The sequence below is a fragment of the Protomyctophum parallelum genome, assembly GCF_964188405.1.
Source record: "Protomyctophum parallelum genome assembly, chromosome: 3".
In the NCBI taxonomy this organism is placed as follows: Eukaryota; Metazoa; Chordata; class Actinopteri; order Myctophiformes; family Myctophidae; genus Protomyctophum; species Protomyctophum parallelum.
In genome coordinates, this window is record NC_139698.1 from 16,002,936 (window position 1) to 16,026,659 (window position 23,724).

The following is a 23,724-nucleotide window of genomic DNA, read 5'->3' on the forward strand; positions in this document are numbered from 1 at the left end:
CCCCCTCCCCCCACGTGATCGTCGTGTCCATCCAGGTCACGTGACTACCACAACAACACAGCCTGTATCTCTTCCTCTAAAACTCTGAGAGAACTTTACACCTCCTAAAATATGATCATATAACATTAAACTCTGCTGTTGCTGTACAACCTGGACACAGTCATGGACAAACACACGGACTGTTGACAATGTAAAGATTTGATTGAATCAACCTCACATGACACAACAAACTCTAAAAAGGTAATGTTCTTCTCACCTTTTGTATTGTATTTTTTGTGAATGCTTTGTCTCGGTCAGCGCAACAGGGACCTGTGTGTGTGCGTGTGTGCGTGTGTGTGTGTGTGTGTGTGTGTGTGTGTGTGTGTGTGTGTGTGTGTGTGTGTGTGTGTGTGTGTCATTATAGGCTATATCAATGTGCATAATGTATTATTAATTTGCATGTGAATGATATCAATTCAATTCAAATGAGCTTTAATTGTTGGCATTAGAAAGCATACGCGCTTTACACTTCTAGTTACAAAGTGTCAATATATATATAAAAAAAACAAAAAAAAGTTAAATGGGATATACTAGGCTACAGTTGGAGGGAGGTAGCCTACAGCATAAATATGAATTATTATTACGTTTTTGAGTGGTGCAACCACTCCTACAACCAGCTTGCAATGTCCTCGTACGTGTTTGTGTGTCTGTGTGTCTGTGTGTGTGTCTGTCTCGTACTTGTTTGTGTGTCTGTGTGAGCATGAGTATGTGACTTAAAAATAGCAGTAGGGGGCGCCAGAAACAGTGAGAGGGGTAGTGACTCTAATGAGAGAGAGTGAGAGAGGTAGTGACTCTAATGAGAGAGAGATAGAGAGAGAGAGAGAGAGGGGGGGGGGGGGGAATTGCACCACTCAGTTCACACGTGTGTGATTTTAAATTGTGTACCATGTGCTTTTATTTTATTTTATTTGTTGTTTATTTTTTGCAAACTGTTTATGGCAAAGTATTCATTTATTCATTCTATCTATCAATCGTGTGTGTGTGTGTGTGTGTGTGTGTGTGTGTGTGTGTGTGTGTGTGTGTGTGTGTGTGTGTGTGTGTGTGTGTGTGTGTGTGTGTGTGTGTGTGTGTGGGGGGGGGGGGGGGGGGGGGTAATCAAATTAAGATCAAATATTGAATATAGCAGCTGGGGTGCTATATTGCTATATTGTAATGAATGAAAAAGATGACTATAATGTTACACATTACTGTTAGACTTCAGAGGTACTTTATACTGCACTGTACTGATGAGTTCTTACTGCCCCCTGCAGACGAAACCATGTCATTACAAGCAGCACTTCTTTTGGTCGCTTTCACAACTGTACTGACCACAGGTAACACACACACACACACACACACACACACACACACACACACACACACACACACACACACACACACACACACACACACACACACACACACACACACACACACACGCATTATACAATGGAATTTCTGTCTGCACATTTAGGCTGTGGACAGTTCAGAAACCTGCCTACCAGTGACATCATCGATATGGATTCAAAGCAGATAGAAACTACAGCCTTTCTCTTTCTGGAAGCCTTAGTTAAATTATTGCATCTAGAATAGAAAAGTAATTTCAAGATAAAATCAAGCTCTGTGCATGTGTGCGTGCGTGTCTGTGTCTGTGTGTGTGTGTGTGTGTGTGTGTGTGCATGTGTGTGTGTGTGTGTGTGCGTTTGTGTGTGTGTGTGCGTGCGTGCGTGTCCCTCAGATGCCCAGCGGTGCGTGCCCGTGGACTTCGGCCACGGCTCCGTGGTGTGTGCGTGCAACGGGACGTACTGTGACGGCGTGGGCTCGGTGCGCCTGCCGCCCGCCGGCCACTTCCTCTCCTTCCTGACCAGTAAGGCGGGCCGCCGCTTGGAGGCGGAACAACGGCCCGTCCGCAACGACACCACGGGAGACAGTGAGTCCTGAACAACAACGACGACAAAGTTAGACCTGAGGCCCGATCCTACACATGTCCTGATCCGTTTTCTGACCGTTTCTATGTCAGTGGTGCTCAACCCTTTTCATGTCAAGGACCCCCAAAAATATATGTAATTGGCCGCCGCGCCGACCCCCATCTGATATGTAGTTCCAGGGACCCTCCCAGAAGCAAAGATTTGAGTTAAAAACGTTCACTCTGAAAGAATATATAGAGCACCGGTAGAGGGCGCAAATTCACGGGTTCATGTACTTTTTATTTGCATTGTAATCCCCATAGGGGGATTTTAGATCACCTCATATAAGAACTGTGTTTGAAAAATAAACATGTCATCCCGGCCCTTTCACTCATATGGATATGATGAATCAACTGACTGAGAAAAAACGCTACATTTTCACTAGAAACAGACTGTATCATATATGAGTGACTGACTGTCGCAAACGATACAGAGACACCTCCCTATAACGATACAGAGACACCTCCCTGAAAATATAACGACACAGAGACACCTCCCTGACAATATAACGACACAGAGACATCTCCCTGAGAATAACGCAGAGACAGCTTGTTTATTTTTGGACCACAACGCTTATTATGAAACGATTTTACGATGAGCCCATGTTATTCTCCATAGAGAAATGACTTCCGTGAACCATGCAGGCAGAACCAGGGGATGAGCGAGTGACGTCAGGACTTTGGCGCTCTATTGAAAGATTTGCGACACATTTTCACGATTTTTCGAGTGCCGCGCTATACGAGCTTGTAGATCGGGCTATTTTTCAACAGCGAAGTATAACATGATGCTTAAAGGAGAGACAGTGAGTCCTAAACAACAACAACAATGTTACAGAGCGTCACAGTCCCGCCCCCTTTCATAACGACGAGGGCACCAGGAAATAATTCCCCATACATTTTTCCCATAGATAGACGTTTCAAAAAAGTATTTATTTAAAGACCTGTAAGCCTCGGACAAAGACAACAGCCGAGTTGACAAGTCATATGACAATAAACACATTTTCTTTAGACAAATAATTAGAAAGAAGAAAAACGTGTTTATATTTGTCAACTCGGCTGTTGGCTTTGTCCGAGGTTTAACCCATTCAGGACAGGAGGACCCCCGTTTGGTGTTTGAAGCATTTATGTTATACTTTAGCTGTTGAAAAATAGCAGACCTACAAGCTCATGCCCGACTGCCGCGCTACGAGCTTGTAGATCTGCTATCTTTTGAAAAACGTGAAAATGTGGCGCACATCTTTCAATATATATTCTTTCAGAGCAAATGTTTTTAACTCAAATCTTTGCTTCTGAGGGGGTCCTTGGAACTACATATTATCAGATGGGGGTAGGCAGGCAATATATATATTTTTGGGGGTCCTTGAGGTTTTTCAGAAAACTGTCAAGAAGGTATTTGTAAAATCGTCCTCAGGTCTAAATGGCTTAAAGGAGTCCGAAACAACATTATTATTATTATTATTTTATTATTATTATTATTTTATGTTTGGTTAACCCGTTAAGACCTGAGGCCAATTCTAAAAATGTCTTCTAAATCCGACTCCACCGAATCCGGCTCGGGGAGGAATCAATTGGCAAAAGCGACTACATTAGGGGTTAACATAAAGAGGTACATTACCGTGTGTGTGTGTGTGTGTGTGTGTGTGTGTGTTCCAGCGCTGAGGTTGACGATAGTGGGCTACCAGAAGTACCAGAGGGTCATGGGGTTCGGAGGGGCCATGACGGACGCGGCAGCCATCAACATCCTGTCTCTGTCCCCCGCTACGCAGACCCAGCTGCTCAAACAGTACTTCTCCTCTGAAGGTGTGTGTGTGTGTGGGCGTGCGTGCGGGCGTGCGGGCGTTCGTGCGCGCGGTATGCGTGATTCTAACCCTGACCCCAAGCTGCATCTTGTCAGGGGGCCAAGCCCCGGAGTACATCGCCCCCATATCGTAGGATATTTTGCACTTCTGCCGTAATTGACCCATCTCTTTTTTAGGAAACTTTGCGAATAGTAGAGGTTTCATGCCAAACAGGAAATGTATCCTAAGGCCAGTCCACACCAATGAGTCGCAATGCAAACCAGTTCCAACTGCAACTCCTTGTGACCATTATCCCCACATACTGTATTGCACCCGGTCTGCAATATTACTGCACGATTAGTCTTGCTCAGATGTGGATCTCGATTTGCCTCCACAAGAATCATTGAAATCACGATTCTCACGCGAAGTTTGGCTCTGCCAGTGTGCCTAATGAGACCAACTCCTTTCACCTAGGCCAGGCTCTGCCAGGCTCTGCCAGTGGGCCTAATGAGGCCAACTCCTTTCACCTGGGCCAGGCTCTGCCAGTGGGCCTAATGAGACCAACTCCTTTCACCTAGGCCAGGCTCTGCCAGTGGGCCTAATGAGGCCAACTCCTTTCACCTGGGCCAGGCTCTGCCAGTGTGCCTAATGAGACCAACTCCTTTCACCTAGGCCAGGCTCTGCCAGTGGGCCTAATGAGGCCAACTCCTTTCACCTGGGCCAGGCTCTGCCAGTGGGCCTAATGAGGCCAACTCCTTTCACCTGGGCCAGGCTCTGCCAGTGGGCCTAATGAGGCCAACTCCTTTCACCTGGGCCAGGCTCTGCCAGTGGGCCTAATGAGGCCAACTCCTTTCACCTGGGCCAGGCTCTGCCAGTGGGCCTAATGAGGCCAACTCCTTTCACCTGTGCAATTTCCAGCCTCAGCCAATTGAGGCTCAACCAATTAGGCTCTGCCAGTGAGCCGAATTGATTGCCCAGTACACTTTTCAGTTTGCAGTCTTCACACACACAGGCACATACACAGATCTCCACGTGGGACACCGGCTGACAGTTAAAACGGGTGCTATATGACAACGTATATCATTAGGTTCCCAAGTTGCATCGTTTCCAAGTAGGCCGGTGGCCGACTGCGACGGGCACGTACAGGTCTAGTTTATTAAAAAAACATAAACAAAAACATTAGAGTAACTAAAATTAATTGGACAGCCAACTTAAGTGCTGCACGGTTCCTCACAATATTAGATTGCATACTAGGTGTCTGAATCTAGATCTCGATATTTTCTTACATTTTATTAATTGTGCGGCACTAGTCTGCAACTAGTTGCAATTTGCGACCGGTTGCAGCGGACTGGCCTTTAGTAGCCAAAGAGGGCTGCTATAGCAAATTAGAACGCACATTTTGAACAGGCAAACCTGACCTGTTTGGCCCGAACTTCATTACGCATAATGTGTCTCCTCATGACTAACATGTGTGTGTGTGTGTGTGTGTCTGTGTGTGTGTGTGTGTGTGTGCGCGCGCGCGCGCGTTTCCAGGTATAGGCTACAGTGTGGTTCGCGTGCCAATGGCGAGCTGTGACTTCTCCACCCGTCTCTACACCTACGCAGACACACCAGGGGACTACGACCTCCACAACTTCACACTGGCCCCCGAGGACACACACATGAAGGTTGCACGCACACACACACACATACACACACACACACACACACGGTTCCCAGTTCGAACCCTGTGGGCTCCCCCAAGAGTTGGTGTCGAAGTGTCCTCGAGCAAGACGCTGAACCCCCTAATTTCTCCCGATGTGCAGGTTGGTGCCTTGCATGGTTTCCTCTGCCGTCGGTGTATGGATGTGTGTGTGTGTGTGTGTGTGTGTGTGTGTGTGTGAATGGGAGAATGTAATGCACAATGCCACGGTGCACAATGCACCATTCAGCATTTACCATTTAAAGGCCCTGAACTCAGGGAAATTAATTGGACACTGTGCTGTTCATCAATTATTAGACTGTTAACTGACTGCTGGTATGGAGTGTTTTTTTCTCCAAACTACTGCAATAACATGGCCTGCACACACTGTTCATTTAATTTATTGTGTCGTAATATCTTCACCAAAAGAATAGACGATCTACATTACAAGCTGTGGCGGCGGTAGCTCAGGGGTAGAGTGCCTGGATGGTAACCGTAAGGTTGCCAGTTCGAACCCGGGCTCCCCCAGAGTTACTGTTGAAGTGTCCTTGAGCAAGACACTGAACCCCTAATTGCTCCTGATGTGCTAGTTGGTGCCTTGCATGGTTTCCGCTGCCATCTGTGTATGAATGTGTGTGTGAATGGGTGAATGTAATGCACAATCTCTGTAAAGCGCCTTGGATAAAGGCGCTATATAAATGCACCATTTACAAGCTCACAAACGTGCCGTCCGAGCCATGTTTCACCATATTATTTAGGTGTGTCAAAAATATATATATTCGAATTAGAATCGCGATTCCGTTATGAACGATTCAAAATCGATTCATAATTTCCAATTCTTTTTTTTTTCTTTTTTCTGGTTACAGTTACAGGAGTTTTCACTACATGGTGTCTGTGATATGAAATGTAAGCTCACCCTAATCACAGTAAACATCATGTCTTCAGTCATTTTCAAGTTACCTACTGTAGTCACTTCAGTTCAAGACTGGAGTAGATTGTGATGAAATCCTATGTATTGAATCGAGAATCATTTTGAATAGAAAATCGTTTTGAATCTGGAAAAAATGCCTTTGAATTAAAAGAAAAAACGTTTTTGGATTTTGAATCGAATCGTGACCCCAAGAATCGGAATCGAATTGTGGGAAGTTTCACAGCCCAATTATTATTCACCCCAGACAGCATAGAGCTACAGTAGAAGGTTCATGTGGTGAATGAATACCTGCCCAGGCGTTAGCTGCCAAATGTATGCTGATGACACTGTCATCTATACATCTGCTAAAACAGCCAGCATGGCAGCTGCGCAGCTGACACAGGAACTAGAGAACATCTCCAACTGGCTAGAGTCATCACAATTAACTTTAAATGTTCAAAAAACAGTTTCAATGTGTATCTCCATCCGCAGCAGGCCTGCTGCTGATACCTTTGAGGTACGCATCAAAAATGAAACTCTTATGGAAATGGGTGAAGTAAAATATTTAGGAATAATCTTGGATAAAAACTTAAAATTTGAAAAACAGGTAAAGCATATATGCACACCTATCATACAGCATCACAACATGGTCACAATCCTCTCAAACTGTCTTAAAACCAATAACATAAATATACAAACAGGCTATAAAAATCATGGATCAAAAACCAATGAGATGGCACATTTGTGGTGTTCTAAAAAGACACAACCTTTTTATAATTGAAAATGTTGTATTTTTTTCTACTATCAAATTGGTTTTTAAGTGTTTACAGGGTCATGTCTCACCTTTGTTCTCTGGACTGATAGTTAGACTTCCGAGCTCTGGTAGAGCAACCACTCGCGCCTCAACAAGTGGTAACTGTGTTGTTCCCAGGTGTAACAACACATTCGGACAGTCTGCCTTTTCAGTAAAGGGAGCTAACTTGTGGAACTCCTTGCCTACGGTCTTAAAACTAGAGACGGATGGTAATGTGTTCTATAGAGGTCTCAAACTATGGTTGAAATCAGATCAACTGTGCTCACATATATAGCTCCTGACTGGTTACGAGAATGATTATGTTTACTTTTGTACTGGAGGTTATGTAATGTACTGTAACCTTGCTGTAAATTTCACTTGAATGTACTTTTTATTGAATGTACTTCTTATTTTTAGATTGGGTGTTCTTTTAACTTTGTATTTTCAGAAAAGTCTCCTATGGACAAGTGGTGAAAACTAGCACTCGTGCTAACACACTGTAAACGATGCATCTACAAGTTGTACAATTGTGCAATGAGCAATGTGATTGTTATGTCCATATCAAATAAATAAACATAAACATAAACATGAATACAATGAACAAAGAGGTTGGAGCGCACACCGGTAGTGGGGAGGTGCCGACTAATCCACTAATACTAAGACGAAAAATGTTCGTCGACTACCTTTTTTCACTGATTAAAACTAAATGGAAACTATAAGCTATGATGACTAAAACTATAAGACTAAATATATTGACAATTTCGTCAACAAATACTAGACTAAAACTGGGACTAGTGGACAAGAGATCCAGTATAAGTCATTTTACACCTTGGTTGCATGCTGAAAATAGCAGCTCTACAAGCTCACAATGCGTCGCGCTGTGACGCGTTGTGAGCCATTACGACGGCATCAAGGCCCGCCAAAACACATTTTAGTTGACTAAATCAACTGTCGATTTAGTCGACTAAAATCTTATGATATTTAGTCGACTAAAACTAGACTAACACTAAAACATTCCAGGTGACTAAAATGTGACTAAAACTAAGTGAAAACTACTCAAGTCAATCAAAGTACAGCCCAGTGACTAAACCTAAAATAGATATTTGCTGCCAAAAACAACACACCGATAGTGGGGGGACACACTTGAGCAGAAAAGAGGGGGACAGGTCGCACAACTCTTTCTTTTCAAGTTCTTCTATTGAGACATTTAGATTCATGTCAAAGGTCATGTCTCTCTCACCTACACACAGGGCGTATGTCTATTCTACGTCCGAGCATAGACATGGTAACGCCCCGCCCCTGCCTCTGATTGGCCTACCGACACTGCCTGTCTTGCCTGTCCTCTGAGATGCAAGGCTACTCCGTGGTGGGAAATAATAGTAAAAATGCGACTTTTTTTGTAGAAGAGGCAAACTAATATTGTTTGTGCCGTTTGCTTTGATTGAATAATTGATTGAACACGTATGTCCTGTGATTAGATTTTATTATACTAAAAAAGATCAAGGTATTAATCTAATTATAGTAAACTAATACTGTTATACTGAAAAAGATAAAGATCAAGGGAAAAGAGACCTTTTCACAGTAGTTTCAAGTTTACACATAAACAGACCAACGGCATAAACAATATTAGTTAGCTGTCATTCTCTTGTATTATATATCGTGCTTTTATATATCGTACATTTATTTCCCACCACGGAGTAACCTCGCGGCAGACTATCCAGCATGTATCTTCCACCTCAGAGGAAACTCTGGTAAGGCCGGCAGTGTCGGTATAGGCCAATCAGAGGCAGGCGGGTGCGTTACCATGTCTATGCTCGGACATAGAAAAGATATATGCACACACAGGATCTGACACGAGTCATGACCCCGAAGGTCAAGATTAGAAGTACAATTAGTAGAGAAACTCTAAATGGTTGATTCTCTGCTCTCTCTCTCTCTCTCTCTCTCTCTCTACAGATTCCTCTCCTGCAGCGTATCCAGGCTCTGTCTCCTGGCCGCGTGTCCCTGCTGGCCAGTGCGTGGAGTGCCCCCGCCTGGCTGAAGACCAACGGTGCGCTGATCGGGAAGGGCTCCCTGAAGGGGCGACCGGGGGGCAAGGAACACAAGGCCTGGGCCCACTACTACGTCAGGTCACCCTTTAAACCCCATTCTGAACGGGAACCCATTTTGGTGTTAGCATCATGTTATGCTTTAGCTATTGAAAAATAGCAGATCTTTTTGAAAAATCGAAGAACGACTGACATTTTTAGAATCTGATCTCAGGTCAGAATGGGTTCATCAGACCAGTGGAAACCTCGTATGAATCTGATCTCAGGTCAGAATGGGTTGAACCCCATTCTGAACGGGAACCCCCCTCTGGTGTTTTAAAGCATTGTGTTATGCTTTAGCTAGCTCTGGTCCATAGCTCTGATGCGTTGCATTTAGAGCTATGTTACTGTCAACTTCCGCGGCTCGCATGCTTTGCGAACGTTCTTTTTATTTACGCTAAAGACGAGAGGTTGGTCTGCATTCATGTGAGCCCCGGAAGTTAACAGTAACATAGCTCTAAACGCGACGCATTAGAGCTATGGACCAGAGCTATGCTTTAGCCATTGAAAAATAGCAGATCTACAACCTACGAGCTTGTAGGTCTGCTATTCTTTGAAAAATCGTGAAAATGTGGCGCAAATCTTTTCTTTCACAGTGAACGTTTTTAGCTCAAATCTTTGCTTCTGGGGTGGTCCCTGGAACGACATATTCTCAGTTGGTGGTCATATATTTTTGGGGTTCCTTGACATGAAAATGTTTGAAATGTCTTTCAGAAAACTGTCATGATTTAGAAGACATTTTGTAGAATCGTCCTCGGTTCTAAATGGGTTAACCTTTGTCCATTACTACATCAGTTCACCCTTTAATCAGTACACACTCAAAGAAATATACATTTTATGCTAACACACAGTAGTGGAAAAGGTACTCACTTTCTTTACTTAACTAATTTCCCGGCCAGCAGGGGGCGCCGATAGTTCAACAACCGCCACCGTTCACCGCCATTGTATTTGGCTGTAGAAGAAGACGGCCTCCTCCTCCTCCTCCTCTACCGACAACAACAATGGCGAAGGTGGTTGCGTCGATCACATTAATCACTTAATCAGTCTTTAGGAGCGTTCATATTTTAGATGCGCGGGGATGAGCCTATTGAGCCACTAAACACAGTAATTGTCACAGCGCCATTTGAACTGGAATACTCTTAAAACTGTTTAGTAGCCAAAAACGTCAAGACGTCTAATTGCCTATTAAGTAATGGATGCCACGGGCGTCAAGACGTCTCTCCCTTGGGAATTCAAAAAATGTTATTCTTAAAAAATATATTTTTAAAAAATTTCATCCATATTTTGAAAATTCCTCTAATCTGGTGTACAGGTGATGACATGCACATTACATGCATAATAGAATTACAAATTCTTTCTTTTTTTATAATGGGAGAATTGGCACTCAGAGCCTAAACTGGTGACCACCAGGTGGTGCTGAAAGAGTTAGGCCTAGAAAGGCCTCATCCACCACCTTGCTCTTTTTCCAATGCATTGAGGCTGAAGGGGAAGCAATGGTTCACGGCGCTGCCGCTCGAGGGGAGCTTTGATTAGCGGTAAGACAACTTTATAGTTTTATCATTAATTGGAGCGCTAATTAACGGTGCGGGATCTCATTAAAAAAACGTTAACGGAGTCCTTTAGCCAGGGATGAGTTAAGTAAAAGTATCGATACTTTTTACTTGAGTAAAAGTACAGAAGTATTGGTGTCAAAATGCACTCAAAGTTCAAAAGTGCAATGTGATAAAAACCGGTACCCGGGAAAAAACGGTTCCACGTGTGGTTCCGGTTCCGCATGCCAACTCCAGTGTTTCATGTGATCTTTTTTCAGGTTTTTAGACGAATACGCCAAACACAACCTGACCTTCTGGGCGCTGACCACAGGAAATGAGCCCTCTGCTGGACGCATGACGAACTACAGGTCAGGACTCCAGAACAGTAAAAGGCCTATTTATACTCCAGCTTTATAGGTGATGACGAGGTGTGACCACCTTTTGGGTGGTCAGGGAAGCCCCCGTTCTAGCCTGGTGTTGGAGAGAAATTATCTGGCAGGATTATTATCCTCTTGTAGAGTAATTGAGTAAAAAGGTCCTATTTTAGCCGATCTACAAGCTCACAGATGCGCGGTTGCAACCTTGTAGAAACTGCTGAAAATAAATCATTGATTTTTATTTATTTAATTAATGTTGTTTTTTTGGGAGTGTGTGTGTGTGTGTGTGTGTGTGTGTGTGTGTGTGTGTGTGTGTGTGTGTGTGTGTGTGTGTGTGTGTGTGTGTGTGTGTGTGTGTGTGTGTGGTTGCGTTGCGTTGCTTTGCGTGCGTTGCGCGTGTGCGTGCATGTGTGCGTTGCGTTGCATTGCATGTAGTTTCCAGGCCCTGGGCTTCACCCCAGAGGAGCAGAAGGACTGGGTGTCTCTAGATTTGGGGCCGGCCCTCCACGCCTCCTCTCACCCCCGCACGCACGTCCTGATCCTGGACGACAACCGCCTGCTGCTCCCGCACTGGGCCAAAGTGGTGAGAGTACACCCACACAACACAATGCTCCCGCACTGCTCCTCTTAAACAGGTTGATGACTACAAGTTTTTGGGTTCATATATATTTCTTCTTCTTCTTCTTCTTCTTCTTCTTCTTCTTCTTCTTCTTCTTCTTCTTCTTCTTCTTCTTCTTCTTCTTCTTCTTCTTCTTCTTCTTCTTCTTCTTCTTCTTCTTCTTCTTCTTCTTCTTCTTCTTCTTCTTCTTCTTCTTCTTCTTCTTCTTCTTCTTCTTCTTCTTCTTCTTCTTCTTCTTCTTCTTCTTCTTCTTCTTCTTCTTCTTCTTCTTCTTCTTTTCTAATCATTTTTATAGATCTTTTTTTAAACATTTTGACAGCATACAGTACGTCGTCGTACATGAATCAAGTGTCTTCTATCACAACATTGGGTCGTAAGTATGCCAAAACAAATTGACAACATTTAAATCAGCGTCAGAAGGATAACTAAAAACATTAAAAATAGGAACAGAGAAAGAGAAAATTAAAGAAGAAAAGTGAAAAGAAAAGAGTGGGTCGTGTTAACAGAAAAACATTTGTTTTGTTTATGTTTTTGCACCGTTCAAAATAAAGATAACAGTTACCATCCAGTAGCGTAGTGGGACATTCTCACTCGCCTTTCAAACTAGGAAGGGTATGGCCTGGTCAGCCTGCAATGACATGCATAAGATCTGGTCATCCCAGATTAGTAAGATGTTAAAAGTAAAAAATATTTAGGACGACCTTTGAGACGATTCTAGGCTACTCTATGGCTCCGAGACACTTTCAAAGAAATTGGAGTAAGCGGCTGGATGGCAATTACACCCACCTTCTAATGAGAGCGCAAAATCTCTCTTGGAAGAGCCACCCATCGACAAATCTAATATACGGCACCCTTCCCCGTGTTTCTTCACTAGTCCAATCCAGGAGAACACAGTTTGCCGGCCACTGCTACAGAGCTGACACTGGCTGCGGTTACATGAGGGCTTTTTCATTCAGAATGAAAACTTCAGAATTAATTAATTCAGAAGTAAGTTTTTTGCTGCGTGTTTACATGGGAAATGGTCATTCCGAATGAGTGTTTACATGGACAATACTTTTAAATCCCATTATTTCATTCCACATCAGGTTTGGGGCTGGGAAGGCTTCTGATTGGATAGGGGGCGGGGCGGATATGTTTACGTCCAGTGGTGGAAAGTAAATAAGTAATTTACTTTAGTAGTATTTCTACTTTACTTGAGTATTTCAAATTTCCAATGCTTTTACTTCTACTCCACTACATTTCAGGTAAAACAAAATAATAATAATAATAATAATAATATAAAAACACTTTTATGCCATATTTGCGAATGCAGTGAGCACTAACTATGAGACCCTGCAGATCATGTCTGTGTGTGTGTCTGTCTGTCTGTCCCGCTGTGACACCACCCGCCCGCCACCAGAGGGCGCAGCTGTAGCACACACACACACACACACACACACACACACACAGTCACACACACACACACACACACACACACACACACACACACACACACACACAAAAGATTACTAACTAAAAAGGAAAAAAAAGTACGTAATTTATTCTAATTGTTGTTATTGCAATTTACGAGCTGCGTTCGCTTCCCGCGTTTGCGCGTCTTACTTGTACTTTATATTTGATGTATCATGTAGCCTATGAGAGGTTGCTCTCAGAGATGTGAAATGTCTAGTTTCTTAATTAATCGCAAAACAAGAGCATAATATAGCCATACCAATTACATGGAAACAAGCATGCACAGAAAGACCAGAATGAATCCGAATGAGTGTTTACATGAGTCCACAATTGTTTCAATAGGATTTAAAAATTGAATAATCCGGTCAGTTACATCAGATCTAAGTTTAAATCAGATTGGCCATTTTCATTCCGATTTAAGTTTTTGTAGGTGTTTATATGACAACTTTTAATAGGATTTAACTTTTATTCTGAATGAAAAGGGGATTTAACTGTCCATGTAAACGTAGCCAATGAGATATGTTCCCTTCTACTCTGGAATCCTGCTTCAAAGCAGACCAGATCGAGGTCTCTTTTCTTTTTTCTTTTTCATCAACTAGTCAACAACCAAGGTCGACTAGTGGATTTACTAGCCGACTAGTTGAATAGTCGACTAGTCTCAGGTCAGATTGAAAACTGTCAGGATGTAGAAGACATTTTTTTAATCTGATCTCAGGTCAGAATGGGTTAAGTGAAGATGGGGGCCCACCCGGGCCGCCAGTTTCCCACCCCTGCCCTAGTGTATGAAATAATCTCTCTCTCTCTGCCAGGTCCTGAGCGACGTGGAGGCGGGCCGCTACATCCACGGCGTGGCGGTCCACTGGTACCTGGACGGCGCGGTGCCCGCGGAGCTCAGCCTGGCCGCCACCCACCGCCTCTACCCCGAGTACTACCTGTTTGGGACGGAGGCGTGCGCCGGCTGGCGGCCCGGAGACCGAGGGGTGAAGCTGGGCAGCTGGGAGAGAGCGGAGCAGTACGCCCACGACATCATAACGGTATATACCGTATAACCAGGGGGTGGGAAACTGGCGCCCCCACACACACACACACACACCTTCACTTAACCCATTTCGCCCTGAACTCGATTCTACAAAATGTCCTCTAAATCTTGACAGTTTTCTAAAAAAAAAACCTTTGTTTCTATGTCAGTCGTTCTCAAACATTTTCATGTTTTTCATTTTCTGCTATTTTTCATAACATAATGCTTGAAACACCAAGTGGGGTTCCTGCCCAAAATGGGTCCCATGCCCGATCGATGTCACAAAAAAAAAAGATACTACATGTTTTTGGGGGAGCGTTCTACCCATTGCTGGCTGTCTGGATACCACAAAAAAAGGTCATTTTAAGGTATATTTATTGCATTGTGCAGCACGGACAGACAGACAAAACACGGACGCGTTTCGGCATCAAGCCTCCCTCAGCGTGTAATATATATATATATACGCTGATACACCTTAAAATGGACTTCGGAGTGCTGGCTATCTCTCTATTACAGTGATTGAAGCGTGCACCCGGTAAATCTGCATTATTTTAGACAGAGAGTGCTCGTTTTTCTCTTCTTCTATCCACAAGGTCACTCAGCTGCTGGTGTTTATCTTATCTAGGAGCATTTAACCCATTTTGACCTGAGGACGATTCTTAAAAAATGTCTTCTAAATCCTAAAGGTTTTCAGAAAAACCTGTTTCTGTGTCAGTGGTACTCAACCTTTTTCATGTCAAGGACCCCCAGAATTATCTGAATTTGGCCGCAGACCCCCATCTGAAAATATGTTGTTCCAGGGACCCCCCCCCCCCAAAAGCAAATATTTGAGTTAAAAACATTGGCTCTGAAAGAATATATATTCAAAGCTTTGCACCATATTTTCACGATTAAAAGAAAATTGCAGATCTACAAGCACGTAGCGCGGCACTCGGTGCCGCGCTATGACCTTGTAGATCAACACAAGTATGAGTAAAAGCATTTGAAATTACATAAAAATGTTAATTTTCAGGATTCCGATTCAAAAATAGCAAAAAAATAATTCAAGATTTCAATTTGAATGTAGAAAAGATAGCAGATCTCTTTGCTACGACAGTAATATATGGCCCTCTGGAGTGAGAGTGGAAATATAGTGTAAAAATCCGTCATTACGACAGCATCGAGGCCCGCCAGATTGTCCCATGCCCGATGTTCCTAGAAGCTTTGTCATTGGTCGAAGAAAAAAAACCCGGTCGCAACGACTAACCAATCAGGGAGCAGACAGGCAAATCGACCAATGACAAAAAGCTTCTAGGAAAATCCTTGAATGCAGATGTGTCACAGAGACTACTTTATTTTTTTACATATTATAGCTTATAGCAGCTTTAAGGCGGGAACCCCTTTTGGTGTTTTAAACATTATGGTATAATTTAGCTAATGGAAAATAGCAGATCTACAAGCTCATAGTGCGCCACCGAGTGTCGCGCTACGAGCGGCACGCTACGAGCTTGTAGGTCTGTCATTTTTGAAAAATCGTGAAAATATTTATTTCAGAAAACTGGAGGATTTAGAATAACTTTAAAATGTTGAGGTCAGGCCTAAATAATAATAATAATAATAAAACTTTATTTGTATAGCACCTTTCATGACATGAAATGCAGCTCAAAGTGCTTTACAGAACAATGGAGAATAAAAAAGAAAAGCAAGGCAACGACATTAAAAAACAAGCAGTAATGCAATACAGTGAGGACATGAATACCAAAAAAATAAAAGATCAATTAAAAGCAATGTTGTAGAAGTGGGTCTTGAGCTGTGCTTTAAAAATGTCTACAGAGGCTGCCTGACGAAGGTACAGTGGGAGCTTGTTCCATGCTGACGGCCCGTAGAAGCAAAAAGCTGCTTCCCCGATGGCTTAAGGGCCTTGCAAACGGGGAGCGATAAAACGCGTCTGTAGTTCATTTTCAATGAGACCTGCGTTTTTGCTCGGAGAAGTCGCGGTGCTTTAGCTATTTTTCAACGGCTAAAGAAGCATAACATAATGCTTTTAAAAACACCAGAAGGGGCCCATTTTGGTGTTTTAAACATTATGTTATAATTTAGCTATTGAAAAATAGCAGATCTACAAGCTCATAGCGCGCCACCGAGTGGCGCGCTATGAGCTTGTAGGTCTGCTATTTTTGAAAATTCGTGAAAATGTGGCGCAAAGCTTTGAATATTTATACTCTTTCAGAGCGAACGTTTTTAACTCAAATCTTTGCTTCTGGGAGGTGGTCCCTGAAACAACACATTTACAGATGGGGGTCGGCGGCCAATTTCATATATTTTTTGGGGTACCTTGACATGAAATATTGAGAACCACTGATATAGAACATTATGTTATAATTTAGCTATTGAAAAATAGCAGATCTACAAGCTCATAGCGCGCCACCGAGTGGCGCGCTATGAGCTTGTAGGTCTGCTATTTTTGAAAATTCGTGAAAATGTGGCGCAAAGCTTTGAATATTTATACTCTTTCAGAGCGAACGTTTTTAACTCAAATCTTTGCTTCTGGGAGGTGGTCCCTGAAACAACACATTTACAGATGGGGGTCGGCGGCCAATTTCATATATTTTTTGGGGTACCTTGACATGAAATATTGAGAACCACTGATATAGAAACATGAGGTTTTGCAGAAAAAAATACATAAAAAAATAAATAATAATAATTAATTTCGACGTCAGGCCTAAAGCCCCATTCACACCTAGGAAGCTAGCTTCTGCTTTAGCTTCGTTGTCCCATGTTATCTCTATGCAGAGCAGCTTTTGCGTTTTGAAGCTTGGAATGAACAGCTTTTTTTTTTTTGCATGCTTTTTTTCTCCTCAAAGCTTAACTTTGAAGCAGCTTTTAAAAGCTGCATTCTGGCTTCAGCTTCTATGGGTTAAATGTGATTTTCGGGTCGTCCCTTCCTTCCAGGACCTGAACCACTTCGTGGTGGGCTGGACGGACTGGAACCTGGCCCTGGACGGGGGAGGGGGTCCCAACTGGGTGGACAACTTTGTGGACAGTCCCGTCATCGTGGACGCCACCAGAGACGTCTTCTACAAGCAGCCCACCTTCTACAGCATGGCACACTTCAGGTACACAAAGCAGCCTGCAAGTGTTGTTTTTCGTCGACTAAAGGCCTATTCATAGTCTGGATTTTCGGTGGTGAGGTGACCACCGCTCCGGTGGTGAGCTGACCACCGGAGCTGAAATAACGTTGAGCGGTGGTGAGTAAAAACAGAGAGAAGGGCTAGAGCGGTGGCGGTGGTTTGCTCTTCACCGCGGCTCGTGACGTCATGTTGTAGTTCGGTGTGACCCACCACCGAAAATCCAGACTATGTATGAGCCTTAAAACTAAGACGAAAAATGTTCGTCGACTACCTTGTGAAATGAAAACTAAGCTATGGTGACTAAAACTGAGACTAAATATACTGAGAACAAATACAAACTAGACTAAAATGTTAGGAAGGGACTAGTGGACAAGAGTATGAGGCCTCTTTTAGACGGCGACCATCTCCATATAACACGTCAAAGTCCCGTTGCGTTCTCATTTTTTCTTACCCTTTACACGAGAACACACGTTATGATATGATGTGCTATTATGCTATACTGTCGCTAGGTGGCGATAACGGGCTGCCAAATAGACAGGTCACCCACGTACAAGAAGAAGACGCAAGCGGCGCAACACTGCTCTGGGCGCGCCACGGGATGATATATATTTATTAAATAAACGCTGCTGCCGCGGCTGCCGTTTTGCGGATTCACCGTTTTGCCTGTTTATATGGAGACCATAGGAAACGGCGTTCTCAAAGATTTCCACTCTGGGAGGCGGTTTCACTTCGTTGCGTTTTCACCTCCTGAGAACACGGTTCTCGTCTAAATGACGATACTTTATTTTGACGTTTTATATGAACACCATCCTCGTGTAAATAGCACCTGAGACACAAGTCATTTTGCACTTGGTTTCATGCTGAAAATAGCCGATCTACAAGCTGCTGTGTGAAATACTGTATGACATTACGACGGCATCAAGCCGCGCCAAAATACATTTTTAGTCGACTAAATCAACCGTAGAGACTAAAATCTTATGATGTTTAGTCGACTAAAACTAGACATTCCAGGTGACTAAAATGTGACTAAAACTAAATGAAAACTATTGAAAAGACTATGACTAAAACTAAAATCTAAATTTGCTTCCAAAAGCAACACTGCAAGAAGCCCCACCTTCTACCACATGGCACACTTCAGGTATACAAGCAGCCAGTGTTGTTTTTGGCAGCAAATTTAGATTTTAGTTTTAGTCATAGTCTCTTGAATAGTTTTCAAAAACTAGACTAAAATGCTAGGAAGGGACTAGTGGACAAGAGATCCAGTAGGTCATTTTACACTTTACGACAGCATCAAGGCCCGCCAAAATACATTTCGTTCGATAAATCAACTGTACATTTAGTCGGCTAAAATCTTATGATATTTAGTCGACTAAAACTAGACTAACACTAAAACATTCCGGGTGACTAAAATGTGACTAAAACGAAGTGAAAACTGGTATTCAAGAGACTGACTAAAACTAAACTAAAAATGTGCTGCCAAAAAACAACGTTGCACAACATGATGAACGGTGCGTGACACAGACATACATTTTGTTTTGAACAGTAAGTTCCTGTGGGAGGGGTCCCGGAGAGTGGGCGTGTCCATGAGTCAGGAAACATCTCTGGAAGTCTCCGCCTTCGTCAGACCGGATGACTCGGTGGTGCTGATCATACTCAACAGGTAGTGTGTGTGTGTGTGTGTGTGTGTGTGTGTGTGTGTGTGTGTGTGTGTGTGTGTGTGTGCCGTGTGTGCGTGTGTCCGTGCATGCGTGTGTCCGTGCGTTCGTGTGTGCTTTTGTCCGTGTGTCCATGTGTCCGTGCATGTGTCTGCGTGCGTGTTTTCCTTGCGTGCGTGTGTCCGTGTGTGCGTTTGTGTGTCCGTATGTGTGTTTGTGTGTCCGTATGTGTGTTTGTGTGTCCGTATGTGTGCGTGCATGGAACGCATTTGAAGTCAATGAGAGCCGGAAGGACAAGCCTTATAAGTAAATTATACTGTAATATTACTGTATTCAATCAATCAAAGTGTGTGTGTGTGTGTGTGTGTGTGTGTGTGTGTGTGTTTGTGTGTGTGTGTGTGTGTGTGTGTGTGTGTCATCATCAGGTCATCATCAGAGGTGCAGTTTGAGGTGTGGGATCCCGCTGTGGGCTACATCCCCTCCACAGCCCCCCCCCACTCCCTGATCACACTGGCATGGAACACACGCTGACACACACACACACACACACACGTGCGCGCACACACACACACACACACACACACACACCTATTTCAGCAGGACTTCAATCTGAAGGGACCACATCCACATTTCAGTTTTCTGAAATACCTATGATTCTGTATCAGTGGTGCTCAATATTTCATGTCAAGGATCCCAAAAATTATTATGTAATTGGCCGCCGACCCCCATCTGAAAATATGTTGTTCCAAGGACCTCCCCTAGAAGCAAAGATTTGAGTTAAATACGTTGGCTCTGAAAGAATATATATTCAAAGATTTCCACCACATTTTCGCGATTTTTCAAAAATAGCAGACCTACAAGCTCGTAGCGCGGCACTCGTAGCGCGCTACGATCTTGTAGATCTGCAATTTTTCAGCTAAAGCACAACAATGCTTAAAAGCATGCACCAAAAGGGGTTACTGCCCAGAATGGATTAACCCTTTGTTGGCTGTCTGAATACAAAAAAGATATATATATATTTTTTACTAAAAATATTAAAAATGTGATATTATTTCTTCTAGCTACTTTCAGACCTGAGGCCTCTACAAATGCTTTCTAAATCCCTAGCTCTCACTTACAAGATTTTTAAAACATGTTCAAAAACAACAGATTCGATCGTGCCACGCTGTGAGCTTGTAGATCTGCTGTGCAAAAAACAAACAAAAATTACAACATGCTTTCCCAGATTGAATGGGTTAAAACAAGAATGTGCTGCTCGTTAAAGTGACCTCATCAACACATCGTTAATTTAAAGACATGTGAATCTTGTAAACTAATGATAAAAATAATTATAATGTACAGAATGATTTTTAAATGGTTTGCTTTTTTTTGTCGAATAAAATAAACAAATGGTGCACTGTGACCGCTCCTTCATTGCTATAGTCCTTGATTGATTGAATACTTTATTAATAGTTTGCATGGAAATAAAGCACAGATCAGTACAGTTCAATAGAACCCAAGTAAAAAGTTCCAGCATGTGTCTCCATCGTAAGATGAACCTACAGTAAATGGGTTTGAATGGGGTTTCTAGGTGTAAGTATGTAGGACTAGTAGCATGCCAAAGTTTGTGCTATTGCCATCAGTGGCGTGCACAGACATTTAGAGGGGCAGGTGCTCAAGTGAAAAAAGGGCACCTTGTTGAACCTGGCCGGTTGCCTTAATAGTGTGAGATTTATAGATTTTGGTGCATAAATAATAAATTAGAAGCTTTTTTTATCAAGAATTGATCATGGTCCACAAATTGTACACTGTACAAAAATAAATGTAAGGGAAACTTTGACAGAAAAAGACTCGCTCACCGTATAGAAAATAGAAGTAAAACTCCTTGGACTGAGACTTGAGAAAATATTTTTTATTTTATTTTTATCATGCTCATAAAGTGCTCTGTGCTCAAAGTGCAATTAAAAAGCAAACGTTTCGGTCCTAAGACCTTCGTCAGTGCTATGATAGCACTGATTAAAAAGCAAACGTTTCGGTCCTAAGACCTTCGTCAGTGCTATGATAGCACTGATTAAAAAGCAAACGTTTCGGTCCTAAGACCTTCCTCAGTGCTGATAGCACTGATTAAAAAGCAAACGTTTCGGTCCTAAGACCATCGCCAGTGCTATCATAGCACTGGTGAAGGAAGGTCTTAGGACCTTCCTTTTAATTGCACTTTGAGCACAGAGCACTTTATGAGCATGATAAAATAAAATAAAAAATATTTTCTTAAGTCACAGTCCAAGGAGTTTTACTTCTATTTTCTATATGGTGAGCGGGTATTTTTCTGTCAAAGTTTCCCTTATGCCACCGTAGTCAAGTTTGGAAGAAAAAAAGGACGAAAAAAGGCGCAACAATTTTCTCAGTGCTTCAAAAATAAATGTGCCATTTCTTTCAAAAGGGCACATTTCTGTCCAGAAGGCAAGGGCAGGTGGTGCTCCTAGCACCCATAGTGTCTATCTGTGCACGCCACTGCTAAATTGTTCTAAGGAAATTGATGACTAAATTGGGGAGACATTTTGAAAGAATAACTTTAGTTTGTTAACCTTTTTATTGTTATACAATTTAAATGTGTGTGTGTGTGTGTGGGGGGGGGGGGGGGGGGGGTTACGAGAGAAGAGAAAAGCAATAAAGGTTATATAAATGGTCTACTCTAGGTTGTAGTGCTTGACTGTGCATGCTGAATTCAAATGTGTAAACGTAACATCCTCCTATAATTCTACAAACCAAGTCTTTCTGTGTGACCAGGTTTTTCTCCTTAGTGCTTTCAGCAATTGATCTGAAGTTGCACACGGGCAATGATCAAGAACGTATGTATGCACTCAATCACCCAATAACTCTACGGTCGCATGTATGCGCACATCCCGCACATCCCAGAGCAGAGCTGGGGGTCGACCTGCCTCAAAAACAAATTATTCATTCACCTGAATGGTGCTAATACCGGTAGTTGCTACTACTACTGCTACTTTGTTTAGGGTACACAGGCAACCCAAAGTCTGCAAATACTTTAGTGCATACCCCCCTGGGTTAATAGTTGAATAGCTTTGATAGCTTATATTGTGTAATGACAATGTACTTAGCTCTAAGCCAATCAACTACATGCCAACATAGACGAACTATGGCATGTTCGATCTATTTTATCTATTTTAGCCATTTATCTTGCTCTCCATTCAAGCCAGATATGAAAGAACATACAGTAGTGGTTCCTGAGTTATTCTCAACAAGTTGACTTTACCATAGTTTCTCCACAACTTGACTTTCATGAGCTGAATTAGCCAATTAACTGATCTTGAGTTGAGTTCTGCCAGGGATACTCAAGGGTGATTTGATTTGTTGTACTTAGTTGTGTGCCGATGTTGCACACCCAAAATAACCTAACTCAACGCGCTGCAACACGGTGTGTGTGTGAGCTTGTACGTATAGGTCTGTAAATTGGGACTTTCATTGGACAGGGTGGAGTGCAGTGTAGACCTATACGCACGTGGAGCTGAAAGGGGAGTGTATTTTGGTCAGTGGAGGAGAAAGGGGAAGCCTTTCCATGGGAAAACCCTGCGGTATTTAAGTACCACATACAGTTCACTGACCCCACACACAGTAGGCTACAGTACTCTTCTGTGCATCATCTCAACTCATCAGGTATAGGCTGACAGTATTCATGCTTTACAATTGTGTTCTAACTATGATTTCTGTTTGCCAAGTTAATGAGGTTACTTCTGCGGTAGCTTGAAGAGAGTTCTCTGTCACTTAATACATTAGGAAGATTAGTGATTTACGGTAAACCACATAACGCATGATAATCACCTGTATGCTCCTGATCATTCAAGTACAGTACTATGTTAATGTTCGATTTAGCAGCTTGCAATGTGTTAAATGATTTATACTTCATGCTAGAAGCGGCCTTCTTAACAGAAATGTTACAGTGCCTTTAAGACATTCCACAGCAAAGTATTTAACGGACCACCAAAGTCTACTGAAACATAATTTGGCTGACACTGTGTCTGGCTGGCAAATGTGTGTCAGAAGTTAGAACTAAACTCCTAATGTGCTTTAAAAAAAAGTATGTTTAATTCATTTTCATTCATTAATTTTGTTTGAACAAAAAGTGTAAACTACTTTTGGCAACACTGTTATCTGTAGTTGTGTTAACAATGGACTGTTATAGGCTGGGGAATTGGGAATTGGCTATACTAAATTGGGGAGAAAATGATACTAAAATCTGATATTTTATTTTATTTTTATTTTTCTATGAATCTGACTTGACAGACACCCATACTGTTATAAAACGAAAATAAAAAGATTCTGAAAAGAAAGAACAATGGACTGTTATCTGTAAGTATTATTAACAATTAAACTATTTGATGAGATTAAATGGCTTAAACTTAGTGTGGATATTTTGAGACGGGTTCTGTAAACTTTCAAGAGGAAACTGGTCTTGTGATGAAATGGGCCTTATGACTAATTGTTGCCAGTAGAGTGTGTGTGTGTGTGTGTGTGTGTGTGTGTGTGTGTGTGTGTGTGTGTGTGTGTGTGTGTGTGTGTGTGTGTGTGTGTGTGTGCATGTGTGTGTGTGTGTGTGTGTGTGTGTGTGTGTGTGTGTGTGTGTGTCGGATTTGCACACTGATGTGTCAACAATAAGTATGTGGTGGGCACTGAGCTTTACCTTGTGTGATTTGATAACAAAACCATTCGTTTGTCATCTTTTTCCAGGAC

General features: G+C 42.6%; 1 protein-coding gene across 1 annotated transcript; it reads left to right on the forward strand.

Annotated features, from left to right (window-relative positions):
* The first annotated feature begins 40 nt into the window (after positions 1-40).
* gba1 (glucosylceramidase beta 1) lies at positions 41-20,403 on the forward strand. Its single transcript, XM_083761583.1, has 12 exons — positions 41-240; positions 1,290-1,352; positions 1,757-1,948; positions 3,638-3,784; positions 5,296-5,429; positions 9,103-9,275; positions 11,044-11,133; positions 11,578-11,725; positions 14,023-14,247; positions 17,163-17,326; positions 18,885-19,001; positions 19,422-20,403. Exons 2-12 carry the CDS (start codon positions 1,298-1,300, stop codon positions 19,525-19,527), a joined length of 1,551 nt encoding a protein of 516 aa, XP_083617709.1. The 5' UTR covers positions 41-240; positions 1,290-1,297; the 3' UTR covers positions 19,528-20,403.
* The last annotated feature ends 3,321 nt before the right edge of the window (positions 20,404-23,724 follow it).

Bases quoted from the DNA above. Each gene is read 5' to 3' on its own strand.
- gba1 (XM_083761583.1), top strand. From the start codon at position 1,298: ATGTCATTACAAGCAGCACTTCTTTTGGTCGCTTTCACAACTGTACTG. The intron at 1,353-1,756 runs GTAACACACACA...CGTGTCCCTCAG, and splicing joins CACAACTGTACTGACCACAG to ATGCCCAGCGGTGCGTGCCC. The intron at 3,785-5,295 runs GTGTGTGTGTGT...GCGCGTTTCCAG, and splicing joins ACAGTACTTCTCCTCTGAAG to GTATAGGCTACAGTGTGGTT.